The sequence below is a fragment of the Callospermophilus lateralis genome, chromosome 4 (genome assembly GCF_048772815.1).
Source record: "Callospermophilus lateralis isolate mCalLat2 chromosome 4, mCalLat2.hap1, whole genome shotgun sequence".
Classification (NCBI taxonomy): Eukaryota; Metazoa; Chordata; class Mammalia; order Rodentia; family Sciuridae; genus Callospermophilus; species Callospermophilus lateralis.
In genome coordinates this window covers 158,692,943-158,706,448 of record NC_135308.1, presented here as the reverse complement: position 1 = coordinate 158,706,448, position 13,506 = coordinate 158,692,943, and the positions used below count along the sequence as shown (strand labels likewise).

At 61.2% G+C, this 13,506-nt stretch overlaps 1 protein-coding gene across 1 annotated transcript in view; it reads right to left on the bottom strand.

Annotated features, from left to right (window-relative positions):
* The window catches only part of Cacna1i (calcium voltage-gated channel subunit alpha1 I), a 79,914-nt gene that overhangs the window by 16,265 nt on the left and 50,143 nt on the right, over positions 1-13,506 (bottom strand). The window contains 13 exon segments of the mRNA XM_076853328.2: positions 963-1,088; positions 1,302-1,428; positions 2,029-2,213; positions 2,740-2,808; positions 3,083-3,206; positions 3,822-3,922; positions 4,242-4,709; positions 5,325-5,527; positions 6,161-6,254; positions 6,720-6,875; positions 7,017-7,134; positions 7,394-7,579; positions 8,154-8,305. Coding sequence (XP_076709443.2) covers positions 963-1,088; positions 1,302-1,428; positions 2,029-2,213; positions 2,740-2,808; positions 3,083-3,206; positions 3,822-3,922; positions 4,242-4,709; positions 5,325-5,527; positions 6,161-6,254; positions 6,720-6,875; positions 7,017-7,134; positions 7,394-7,579; positions 8,154-8,305 — 2,109 coding nt within the window.

Genomic DNA, 13,506 nt, shown 5'->3' with positions numbered 1-13,506 from the left:
CTCACAAAGCCCCCCACCACCCCCACCCCCCACCCCCGGCTTCCTTCAGCGCCCTTCCCTGTTCACCAAACACTGAGTTATTAAACACTCCATGGCTGCTCCTGGAGAAGGGGTGGGGCGAGCTGACGGCAGTCAGTTTCTGACATGGTCTCCTGGCCACCACAGCCCCTCAAGGTCCATTGGCTCCCCCGATAGCTGGTGTGGGGGTGCCCAGTCCTGTGAATGAGAGCTCGGGCGACCCAGCCAGGGGCTGCCCAGAGACGGTGTGGGAGAGGGCAGCCCAGATCCTGCTCCGTCCTTGGGAGCCCCAGGGCCAGGCACTCTCTGCCTGGGCCGCTGGACCTGGCTCCTGAAGGGCCCTCAGAGGGACTGGTTGTGGGGAGGGGCCCTTTGGAGGCAGCTAGCTGAGGACTCTCCTCTGGGGCACTGCCCCTGGGTCAGGCCTGGCAGGTCTCCAGGAGAAGAGACCAGGGGCACAGGGGCTCTGGGTGAGGCCTGCCAGCCTGGATGGGGTACAGACAGGATGGGTGATGGTAAGGGCACCCACCCTGATAGCTCCCACAGCTGCTGCCCCTTTCTACAGATGAGAAACCAAGTTTCAAAGAGGTCACGCCCCACTCCACAGCAGAGCTGGAATGCACAACCAGGTGTGGCTGACTCTACAACTCGGGTCAGGACCCCCTGGGTGGGGCCAAAGGCCAGGACCAAAGTTCAGTGAAGAACTTATTGCGGGCCAGGCACGGAGGGGGGGACCTGCATTGGGAATCTCAGCCTCAGACTACCTGTGAGGGCCAGTTCCTCTACCCGTTTTGCAGAGTAGGAAACCTGGGCTTGGAGAGAAGTCACAGTCCTGGCAGGGCAGGACTGGAGCCAGCTCTGAGATCTCAGGGCCATAGGCATTGAAGAGCTGTCACCCCCAGGGGGCAGGACAGCACGCCCCAGGGGGCGTGGCCAGCACGCACCTGGCCCAGGTTATCGAAGTTGTACTTGTGATGGACCCAGCGGTAGTTGGCAGCCACGCAGTCAGAGCGGTTGGTGATGTTGCGGGTGTCCACACCCAGGCAGTGGTAGAACTTGCCCTTGAAGAGCTGGGGATAAGGAGGGCAAGGTCAGTGCTCCCAGGAGGAGGGGGCATTGCAAATCACAAGAGGAACCCAGGCCTCAGAAGCCCACCCTGTACTCAGGCAAGGACCACGGCCCCTCCACCGGGTTCCCCTGAGCCCCAAGGTCAGCCAGCACAGGTGGGGCCTCTGCCCTGGCTGTGCCCTTACACAGCCTCAGAACCCTCCCACCCCCCTCACCTGCACCCCCAAGATGCCAAAGATGATGAAGAAGGCACAGCAGATCAGGACGATGTTCCCAATGGGCTTGAGGGAGGAGATGAGCGTCTCCACCACCAGCTTCAGGCCAGGGGCCCGGCTGATGACCCTGCGGGCAAGGAGGGCGGGGAGCTGTGAGCCCATGGCTGTGGGGAGGCAGCCAGTGCTGAGTCCCAGGACTGAGCCCACCAGGGCATGAGGAAGACAGCATGGAACCAAGAGAAAGTAGGTGCCCAGATGTCAGCAGACCAGGGGGTGAGCCAGGCTGCAGCCCAGATCTACAGGGAGAAGGGCACCTGCCCTCCCGTCACTGTGTCTAGTCCCAGAGATAGCAGAGAGCCACCCAGAGACGGAAACAGGTAACCAGGCGGTGGCGGCGGGGGGTGGTACTGAGGAAGGATGATAGGAGTACCAAGCCAGCCTCACATCAACTCAGCCAGGCCTGTCTCTAAATAAATACATACACATTTTATGTGTATATTAAACGTATATTATATATTCACATAAATGCACACGTGTGTGTGTATGGGGGGGGGCTGGGGGGCTGGGGATGTGGCCCGATGTTTCATTGCCCCTGGGTTCAATCCCTAGTACCAAGAAACAAAGAAAGACGTGCGATATCGGAGGACAAAATGAGTCACATGTCACAAGGGCAGGAGTAAGGGGCCCGCTTAGACCTGGGTGATTTGCACCGGGGAAGGGTCCTCACCGCAAAGGGCGTAGGGTGCGCAGGAGCCGCAGGACCCGGAGGACCCCCAAGATCTTGGCTCCCCCAGCCGAGGCCAAGGACACCACGATGTCGATGATGGACACGAAGACGAGGAAGCCGTCCAGCACGTTCCAGCTGCTGCGCAGATACGCCTGCTCCCCGAAGTACAGGCCCAGCGATACCACCTGGGGGCGGGGCGGGGTCAGGCCCAAGGCGCCGTACGAGGGGAGGGCGAGGGGAGGACGAGGTCAGGGGGCGTCTTCGGGAAAGGGGACACGGGGACAGATGGGCTGGGCAGACAGGTGGCGAGGACGAGTGGGCAGGGGACGGCTCCACGCAGACCCTGGGATGGGCGGGCAGTAGGCGGGGACGGGGCGGAGTCAGGACCCCGGGCGCCTCCCGCTAAGGTTCTCCTAGGACTTCTGCAAACCCAAGGCGAAGCCACCGCGCTGGGAAGCGTCCTAGAGGAAACCTTTCCCTGCTCCCCGCAGCTCTAGCAGCTCCCCCGTTACATGGTCACTGTTTCTCCCTGCATTCGCCTTTCTGGCGAGGTTGTGACTCCCGGAGAGGGGGCATGCCTCTGACCCACTTCAGGTCCCAGGAGCCCAACCCAGGGGCGGGCGCTGACAGGCCAGTGACAATCTGCGGGAGGGGTGGGGCCTGGGCCAGGGGCCCCGAGCTGGGAGTGGTCCAGGTGAAGGCCAGAGCAACCTTCAGTGTCATTTCGCCCACGAAGATGGCCGTGAAGATGTAGTTGGACACCGTGAGGAAGATGCGTTCCTGAAAGAGCGGGGAGATGCGGTGGGCCCAGGGGCTCAAACCTCCCAGCCACCGGCTCACGCTCTCCATCAGCCAAGAGGCAGCCAGAGAGGCCAACACTTCTCAGTTCAAGGTGGCCTGTCCCTCCAGAGGCAAGCTCCCTGCCACATCTCCCTCCCTCCACGTGCCAGGAGTCGGGCCCTGCTGAGCTCTCCCTTGGTCTGGCTCACTGTCCCAGGGCAGGCCTGGTGCTGCATCTCTCTGCCTGGCCTCTCTGAGGGCTGTGGCTACTCACAGTGCTGCCGGCCTCTATCTGGGGCCTCTCCAGGGCGATGGTGATGCAGTTAAGGAAGATGAAGGCCAGGACCACATAGTCAAAGAGCTTGTGGGCGATGATGGTCTGACACAGGACCCGGAACCTAGGCAGAGGCAGGGCACCACGCGTGTCAGTTTGCTTCCCATCCTGACCAGAGGGGAGGCAGAGGATGCAGACACACACACACAAGGGGCAGGATGGCCTAGAGGAAGTGATCCCTCTCCTCCTCTGGACACACAACAGGTGCCGACCACACACCCACACAGCAAAGGGTACCCACCTTGCCTGGCACTTAAGGCTCTCTGAACACCGGCCCAAATCCCAGACTCCAGTCCTCCGGAGACAAGGACACCACATTGCCTAACACCCAGGTGGTCCCTCAGGCTGCTCCCTCCTCCTGGACCAGCTTCCTCTTTCCAAAATCCTCCTCCCCCTCCCCCTCCCTCCTGCACCCACTGGACTGTTATCTGCCTACAAAGCCCAGCCTCCTCCTCCAGGAAGCCTTCTGATGCTCCCTTCATGTGTGTACCCCGGACCTTTAGAGAATCTGCCCAACTGGGTGCCAACACAGAACTGGCCTGGGCTACAGGAAATGCCCAGGAAACCCCCTGTCCTGCCGCCCCGGCCTCTGGGGTATGGCCTTGCCCGGCTTGGCAGAGAGCTTTCCCCCCACACCTTACCCCTACTCTAACTCCCACCCCAGGCCGGGCCCGCCCACCTGTTCTCCGGGGAGAAGAGGTAGACCGACCAGTCCTCGCGGACCTCGCACCAGTCAGGCTTGTAGACATCGATCATCTTACGGACGCGGAAACACAGAGTCTGGAAACGGGAGGACCAGGCGCGGGAAGGTCAGCACCGCGCAGAGCGACCTATCTCGGCCCACCCGGTCATCGGGCCAACTGAGCACTGGGCGATCTCCGATCTCGGAACGCCGCCCCACCCCAGGCAGCGGGGGGGGGGGCGCCTCCCCGGGGGAGCCCCCCCAGCCCCCCTCATTTCTGGCCCCGCCCCTCGGGCCACAGTTTTAAGCCCCACCGCTCTGGCCACGCCTCGACGCCACGCCCCCGGGCCCGCCCCCTCGAGCCCCACCTCTGCTTGCACAGCGCTCTCCCTGGTTCCCGGAGGGATCCCCACTTACGTAGTCGATCTCCTCCTCGTCCTCCCCGCGATCCCGGCGGTCGTCCATCTTGGTGAAGACGTCCTTGGCGATATTGGGCATCCTGCCGTTGCAGTCCTCGTGCCCGGGGGCCATGCCCGCCGCCCTCCAGGCGGCCCTGGGGTGGACGCCCATGGCGGGCACGAGCTCCGTCAGGTCCACCGAGTCCCGGGTGTCGAGAGACAGCGTCCGGCGGTGGTGGCGATGACGGTGCGCCAGATGGGGCCCATGGTGCACGTGGTGGGCGTGTGGGGCATGCAGCGGCGCAGCGCGCGGAGGCCCCTCCTCCCGGACGCCCTCGCAGGCCCGAGCGCCGCTGCGCTCCGCCGAGAGCAGGGACTCGTGCTCAGCCGAGGGCGGCTTGTGCTTGAGGCTGTTCCAGCTGGAGCGACGGCTGGCCCAGGCCCCGCTGCGGCCCCAAGGTCCATAGTAGGAGCTCCGGGTGCTGGACTGCGGGGGAGCCAGGGCTCGGGTCAGCGTCCTCGCGCACACCCGTGGTGTGAGGCCTCCTGCAAGCCCTGCTGTGGCTCTAAGAGGGTCCCGGCCTGGCTAGCAGGCGACCAATGTGTTAGGGGTTCCTCTCCCTGCTCTGCCTCTCATCTCACCCACGTGGACAAGTCCCCCTGGAGGTCTAATCCCTCCCTGCTACCTCGTTTCCCTTGAGGAACTAGAGCAAGTTAGGGCGACCTTCCTATTTTACAGGAAAGGAAACCAGGGCTGAGAAGAGGGGTAATTTGCTCAAGGTCACACAGCTCAGAGGTGACAGAGGCCAGATTCCAGCTCTAGTCTGCCTGACCCCAAATTCTTGACCCTACACATTTGCTACCAAGATGAAACCCAGTTCTGTGTGCCTGACCCCAGTCATTCCTGTTGCCAAGTCCTGCTCTGGCACTGGGCACCCAGGAATGTGACAGACATGGTCCTGCCTGGCTTGGGGAAATCCCTGTCCTAAGCCTGTGCACCCGAGTATGAGGCTGAGGTTGCAGGCACCCGGCTCTGGGGTCCTTCAAACCACATCCCAGTCGGGGAGGCCCTCTGGACAGAGCCCCCACCCACAGGACTCACCAGGGAACGCTGGTCATAGCTCATCCGCCCCAGGGACATGACGCTGCTCTTGCGGGAGTCCAGGGCCACCAGCATGGGGTCTGGCTGCAGCGAGAGGCGGGACGCAGGGCCCACAGCCCCAGCAGGACCTAGGTGTCCGCCCAGTGGGAGACTAGGGTCCAGGTGCCCATTGGGGGTCAAGGGGATTGGGCAGAGCTTGGGATCTGGAGAAGCAAGAGGGCGACAGAGAGAGGGACAAGTGGAAGACAGAACAGAACAAGAGCAAAGGCAACAAGACAAAGGAAAGGGTGTGGACATAACAGAAGTGGAGTACTTTATGAGGAGACTCCTCTACCAGGAAGCCTTCCGGGTTGCACCTCATCCCATGTGCCTCCCCTGCACCCTGCCTCCAGGGCTCTGGGATCAGACCAGCCTGGACCTTCGCCCAGTACGAAGGGAAGGGAGCCTGGCTCCCTGGCCCACTGCAGGAAGCTGGCAGTCTGCCGGGGAGACCCAGAAGCCAGGGCCTGGGTTGGAGTGGCTTGGCCCAAGCTGCCTCATGTTACCAGCCAGGACCACAGCCCAGGCCACATCGGAAGGCCCCACAGCTCTACCCAAGAGACTGTGGGAAGGGAAGCGGGTGGGCTGCAGTTGGCCCTTTGGTGGGACCCCAGAGGTCCACGAATGTCCTCTTTTGGAGAGTCAGCATTTCTTTCAGTTAGTAACACAAAAAACAAACACAGAGCATTAGCACTCTCTGAGCCTGGGGTCCAGGGGAGCAGATGCTGTGCCCTGGGCCCACCTGGGTCTCCAGTGAAGGCTCCTGGCCCCCAGGTGACGAGTGGAGGCCTGTTTACCTCCGCTGCTGTCCAGGGCCTCCTGGAACTTGTCATACTCTTCCATGTTGGATGAGCTCTGGTCCTCATCTGAGTAGGAGCGGTTGGCGTCCCCCTGGGAGGCGGGCGCCGGTCAGCATGCAGGGCAACTCCCCTCCTTCCCGCCCTCCTTCCCTCTTGGGTTTGCCAATGGGTGTTTCCACTCTCATTTTACAGATGGGAAAAGTGAGGCTCAGAAAGGGGAAGTAGAAGCTAAGGAGGATCTAGGCCACAATCCCCGTCTGCCCGACTGCACGTATCCCAAAGCCTTGGAAAATGGAGGGAGCAGGATCCAGAATTCCAGGTCTCAGGGCTTTAAAACCTCAGAGATGGGAAGACCTAGTCCTTCATCCTTGGGGGAGAAACAGGAATCCCAGACGCAGGCCCCAGCTGCGTCCCTCCTGGGACGGAGGCTCCCTGCCTCGTGGGCAGCCCTCCTTTGAGGACATGACACAGCCCCCCACCACCCAGGCTCCCTCTCCCCTGCCTAGAGTCTTGCAGGCCCTGCTGGGGGCGCTTCCTCCCCCAGGGCTGTGGTCACCTCGGCCTGGAAACCCTCCACCAGGATGGCCACCAGCAAGTTGAAGAGGACATAGTTGCCGAAGGTCATGAGAGCGACAAAGTAAAGGGAGGCCCAGGGGGAGGTGGAGGCCATGCCATTGTAGAGGACGACATTCCAGTCCTCCTGGGTGAGGATCTGTTGAGGGAGAGACAAGTCAGTCCTGAGGTCCCTCAGAGCCACCTCTGTCTACCAGAAGGGATGGGCACTGTCAACCTCAGCCCCACCCCATCCCAGGTGGTCTGCTGCCCAGGATCCCCTCCCCTGAAATGCACCCACCTGGAACACTGTGACAATGGCCCAGAGCAGGGAGTCAAAGTTCTTCCTGTCAGGAACCGTGTCTCCCGTATCCGTGCGGAGGCTGAATTTGCAGCCAAAGATGTGCATCCCGAGGATGCTGGGGGAGGAAGGGAGGAAGGGGGCGGCTCGAGGGTTCCCATCCACCACGCTCTGCCTTCCCACCTGGTTTGGTCTCAGGCAACACAGTAAGGCGGGGAGGTGGGGGCGGGTGACAGTGTTGGTCCCATTTTCCAAAGGAGAACACTGAGGCTCCCTGGGAAGAACCTGCCCAGAGCCACAGGAATGTACTCCCCCATGCTCCTGCCCACAGCCCTGGCTGGCCCTGTAGGTGGGGTCCCCGGGTGGGCAGGGCTCACCTGAAGATGAAGATGAAGAGCATGAGCAGCATGCAGAAGGTGGCCACGTTGTCCATGGTCTTCATGAGCACCACGAGCTGGCGCCGCAGCGCGGGCATGAAGCGCACCAGCTTCAGCACCCGCAGCAGCCGGAAGGTGCGCAGCACTGACAGCCCGCCGTCCGCCTGCCCCACGATCTCCCAGATGCTGTGGCCAGCCAGCAGGGGCCCAGAGCCAGAGGGAGGCCGAGAGAGGAGGAAGGAGAGGCCAGGCCGGGAGGACAAAGAGACAGAGAGCTTCCACTCATCCACTAATTCATCCACCCAAAGGTAATGTGCCAGCTGCGGCTCCAGGGACCCCCCACCAGGAAGTCATGGCTAAAATCTAAAAACTCCATAAACGTCACTGTCCTCTCCGGAGGTTTAATGCTTCCTCTGATTACAGACATAAACGGCAAATCACAGAGAATTAGCAGTCCCAAGGACTTTCTGGGCAATCAAAATAACAGATATCTTTATGTTACATGACAGTGGGTGGAATATTTCTGTTTGTTACGTGCATCCCTCCTTTAGAGTGATGGTAGTCACGGGCCTGCCGCTATGTCTTGTTATTTACTGCATTAATCCAGAAGCATATATATTGCTAAATCAAGAATTAAAAAAAAAAAAAAATATTTGGATGATGGCCTCCGAGTGGTTGGCTTCCTTCATCACTTGTGCACTGGCTAGATCCACGCACTGTCCCCTGCCCTGCTGCAGAGCAGGAGGTGGGGGAGGGGTACCTGATGATGACGATGATGCTGTCAAAGATGTTGTAGGGGTTCCGCAGGTAATCAAAGAGCCCGAAGGCGGCCAGCTTCAGGATCATCTCCAGGGCGAACATGCTGGTGAAGACCACGTTGCAGATCTCCAAGATGTTGGTCAGCTCCTCAGGCTGTGGGGGCACAGCGGTGGGGGATGCATGACCCCAGCAGGCCAGACACAGCCCTATACAGAACCACCATCATGGAGGCTTCCAGCCCATACACCCACTCTCAGAGAAGGACACTAAGACCCAAGGAGGTCAAGGAACTGGCCAAATGGACACCAGCTTCCCATGACCCCCTCCAGCCACAGACCTCCTCCTGCCCCTGGATCTTTGGCCTCATGCTTGTTAGCAGCAGGTGATAACTAGAAAATGGCACCATTGAAAGAGACCCTGCTGTCGGCCATGACTTGGGGCAAGGGACGGGTTCCCTTGGTTGGACGCTAAGTGGCTGTGCAGTCCACTTCTGAGCCTTCGTTTCCCTGTCTGTAAACCAGGGGTTAGGCCGGCTGCGGTGGCACACATCTGTCATCCCAGCAGCTCGGGAGGCTGGGGCAGGAGGATGGCGAGTTCAAAGCCAGCCACAGCAATGCAGTGAGGCCCTAAGCAACTCAGTGAGTCTGTAAATAAAATATATAATAGGGCTGGGGATGTGGCTCAGTGGTTGAGGGCCCCTGAGTTCAGTCAGCAATGCATAACCTCATTCATTTCAAGCCCCTTGATAAAGGCCTTGCAAGGCCCAGGTCCCTCTCTCCCCTCCATGGTCCCCCTGGGACCCAGCGAAAGGTCTGGTTTGTGCTCACCATGGCACCAGATGGTTCCTGCCTGGATTCTGGAGAAGGGAGGGACCATTTGTTTGGCCCTGATCATGGGCCCCTTGCTGAGCTCAACCCCAGCCCAACTACTGACTCCCCGGACAGCTGACGCTTCTGTTTTATAACGAGAAACTGAGGTTGGGCAACGTGGACTGACTTGCTCAGAGCCACCCAGCGAGGACGTGGCAAGGCCGGGCACTGGTCCAAGTCAGACTTGAAGCTACTGTCACATCACAGCACACCACCCGATCCCCTTGTTCCTTCCTACAGCATTCTGTACTGAGGGCCCCTAACGTGCTGGCCTCGTACTACGGCAGCGGACACGCTCACACGCAAGTGCAAATCCCTACACACCACAAGCCAACCAGCTCCCGCGAAAACCAGGGAGCTGAGTGCAGTTTGGGGGAACAAGAGTCAGTGGGGCCGGGAGGGTTTCTGGAGCAAGTGACATCTCGCAGAGACCTAAAAGCTGAGAGGAGAGCCCGGGACAGGGAGAAAAGAAGGTGCCCAAGGCAAGGTCAGCGGGGACGGGGAGCCGAGGACCACGGCAGGCCATCTCTGTCCACCAGTCCAGCCCCTCCACGGAGCAACAGGGACCCTCAGAGGCCCGGCTTTGTTCCATGTGGGTTAAAAAGAGAAGGAAACCAAAAAAAGAAAGAAAGAAAGAAAGAAAAGCAGCCTGGCAGCCCCCGCACAGGCCTGGGATCCAGTAGAACTGCCGGCTCCTCTCAGCCCAGGCAAAAGGAGAGGCCCCGTCCATCTGTGATCACATCTGACTCACAAAAAACGGTCCCACAGGTGAGAGAGGCCCAAAGACGGGCCTCTGGGAGGGCTCGGATGCCGGCGTGAGCCCAGACCACGACCTGGAGACGGAAAGCCAGGACGCAGACAGCCCAGGGCCACCATCACGGTTCCGGCCACACAAGCTTCTGCAATCCCTGCGAGGAGCGCGGCTCCCGGAAAGGTCACCCGCTCCCCTCCCTCCGCCCCGGCAGCAGCTGTTTCTCGGGCGGCGCACACCTGTGAATCTGTCTAATGGACCATCCATCACTGTGGAGCACACTCATCCGGGAGAGGCAGGCTGGAGGGAGACAGACAGATGACTAGACACCCAGCGGGGAGATGTCAAGGGGGTGGTGTGGGAAGGGAGGCAGAGATGGACAGAGAGAGACTCAGGAGAGAGGCGGACAGTGGACGTTCCACTGGAGATGGCTCCGCCCACCCAGTGGAAGAGCTGATAGAGGTTCAGGGTGGGGGCAGGGGCCAGCACCTCCTGCTTGGATGCCAGGCTTGGTGGCCCCAGGCTGCCCCACCCCTGGTCACTTCTGCAGAGTAGATATAAGTGTGGGCAGAGGTCTCTCAGCTGGCCCAGGAGCCCCTGCAGCCCAGCGCAGCCCCTTGATGATAACAGCAACTGCAATCTGTGCAGCTTCCCGCGGGGCCAGGTTGCATCCTCTTGTCTAAACTGAACCACCTTATATTGCCCCCATTTTACAGGCAGGAAACCTGAGGCTCAAAGAGGAGAAGTGACCGCCAGGGTCACGGCCAGGCAGTGGTGGAGTCAGATCTTGAAGCTTCCTCTCCCTTAGCCCCACCCCAGCCCAGGGGCCTTCACCTGCCCACTTCTCTGACAGGCTCCAGCTCAGCCTGGACACATCACTCCCAGGCCAAGGAGCCGTCCATGGCTCCCCACTGCTCCAAAGATAAAGCTGGCTTCGAGGCCCTTTGTGGGTGAGCGCCACCCTGGCCCCTGGGCCGTCTGCCCTGTACCTTGTGCTCATCTTTTCAAGGACTCAGGGCCCTTTGGGGGATGCCTGTGCTCCTGGTCCCTGTGCCTGTGTCTGCCTGGCTGGACTCACAGTCATCCCTCAGAATCCACCTCCATTCCCCCGACCCGGACCCTTTCCTGTCTGCAGCCCATGCTGGTACCTCTCTCTCAGGCCCCCATAGGGCCAGACTGCCAGTCACTGAGCCACCCTATCCTCCTCCTCCCAGAGTCGCCCTCGACCTGGGTTGGCAGTGACTTCACAGGAGGTGCAGCAGGAGGCCAGAGCAGGACTTGAGCCACTGCTGACTCAGAGCCGTGAGTGCGGCGCCCTGGCCAGGGTCAGCCGAAGCCCAGGGAGGCTCCCTGCTCCCTGCCCTTTCAGCACAATCCTCTGTTTCTTCTCCATCTTCAGACCCTAGGGCCAGCCGAGGCTGCAGGGGGCAGCCTTGCCCAGCTTGGGAAGAATTATGGCCCTGGTGTTCCAGCAGAGAGGGAAGCTGAGACACACTGTCCTGGGAGCAGCAGTTCCTGACCCATGACCCGTCTCCAATGTGACTGTCCACCACTGTCCTCAGCACCTCAGGCCCAGCTCTGCCCACTGCCGCCAGGCCACAGGAGTCAGCCACTTCCTTCTCCCCCATCTGCTCAGTGGGTCTGCCCCACAGGACTGCTCGTCACACGAGGAAGAGTTGTGACACTGTCACATCAGATGATGGGGAAGGAATCCAGCTGCCTGACTCTCCTGCCCACGGTCACAGCCACAGAATGCGCCAGGTCCGCCTTCCTCCCAGGGCTCTCCAGGGGCTGCACCACCTCCCACTTCCTGAGACACATGCTGACCGCTGTCCCCTCCAGCCCAGTCCCTGCAAGGAGCAGCCTCCGCGGCCAGGAGAACCTGAACCAGCAAGCCCTTCCCTGGGGACAGCAGGGGAGGCCGGGCCAGGTATGCACAGTAGCCGCCCTCCTCCTCCTCCTCCTCCTCCTCCTCCTCCTCCTCCTCCTCCTCCTCCTCCTCCTCAGCCCTGGGCCACCTCTTTCTACAGGCGCCACCTCAGCGGGGACTGCTCAAAATAAACTTGGGGGCGGATTATTTCCCGCCAAGCACTGTCTGGGAGCCAAGGGAGAGGAGCAAAAATACCAGCGGCCGGGGCAGGCCCTGCATGGAGCAGCCGAACAATGGCTGCCACTCTGAGCGGCTTTAAAAAGAACGTTTTAAAAATGCTTCCTCCCCCTCGCTTTTTCTTTAGCTAATTAACTTTCTGAGGCTCCAGACAGCGGGTGGTGCGCTCACCCAGGCTGCGGTGCAGGGCTCCCTGCAAGACTCCGGGCCTGTGGGACTCAAGCACCTGGCTTCGTAATGTAGTCACCCACATAAGGGGCCATGCGCCACCAAGATGGAGGCTCCAGCTGTGGGGTGCTGTGGCTCACCCAGGGCCACTCTGCAGAGCCAGGGTTGGAACCCAAGCCCTGCCTAAGGGACTTAGCCTTTCTGAGCACCGCCTTCCAAGTGTGGGGGGGGCGGGGCAGGACCCCTACTTGGAGGGCAGCTGTGAGGACTCAGGGACACCAGGCTGGCTCAGAGGTTGGCACTTAGCAGAGGCTGAGTAGCTGGCCTCCCTTTGACGGAGAGGATATGCAGCCAGGGCGCCTGCTTCCCGCGTGGACCCTACACCTGAGCACAGCCTCCCCCACCTCTTGACCTGGGCAGAGCGGTGACGGCTTCAGACACCTGTTGTCCGAGGAACAAGGCAGCGCCCGCGTCGGGCTAAGAACCTTGCTCAGCAGGATGTGGCAGAAGGAGCAGGGGTGGGGTGGGGGCAGGTCAGACAAGAAGACCCTGAGGAAACTGGTCAGGGACCATGACTGAGCCCAAGGCTGAGGCTCGGGGGCAGAGGGAGCCGTGGTGTCACCGAGGAGGGCACAGGCACACCAAGCCCACCTCCAACAACAGCCCTGCCTTGTGTCACCGCTTCCTCCCTGGCCAGTTCCAAGGATGAACTGTTCGCCAAATTCCAAGGATGAACTCGTGGGCCTCTCCGGCCGACTGCAGTGGGCCACGGGCAGGGATGTGGCCCAGGGACGGTGCAGAGGGGTGCAGACACTCGGCCCCACCCTCGCGGGCAGCTGCCCCGGTGGGGCCTTCCCCAGGAGCACTGCCCCCACCCCAGCCTCTGGGCCAGGGAGGCTGGGCTGGACAGGGGAGGCGCTGCCTGTCACTCGAGCTGCGTGGCCCTCCCTGGAGACCTTCTTAATTAAGCTGGAAAACCTGGCAACCAGCAGCTCAAGGCAGCTCGTCGGCAGCCCCAGGGGCCGCATTTAAGTAAATTGAATGGAGCCTGTGCTCAGGGAGCTGGTGATGGGGTGCAGCCACTGAGCAGGGCGCAGGTCTTCCAGAAGGAAGGGGAGGCCAAGGGGGCTCGATCTTGCCCCAGGAGGTGGCCTCAGACTGGGCCTCTGGCTGGCTGGGGGACCTCAGGTCAGTGACTCCCCTTCCTGGGCCTCAGCATTCTCAGCTGCCAAGTGGGTGCCCTCGCCAGACTGGGGTGCGGGCTCAGGGACCTGTCCCCCAGAGGTCTGCCAGACAGCAAGAGCCAAAAATTGGTGTTTTTCCAAATGGAGCCAGGACTTCTCCGGGCTGTCACCCCAGAGGTGGCCTGTGGACAGGGGCATGGGTGCAGAGCACAGTCCTGTCCTTTAAAGTGTCACTCACCTTGGGACCGCAGACACCAGCGTCCCCCTCCCTTGGG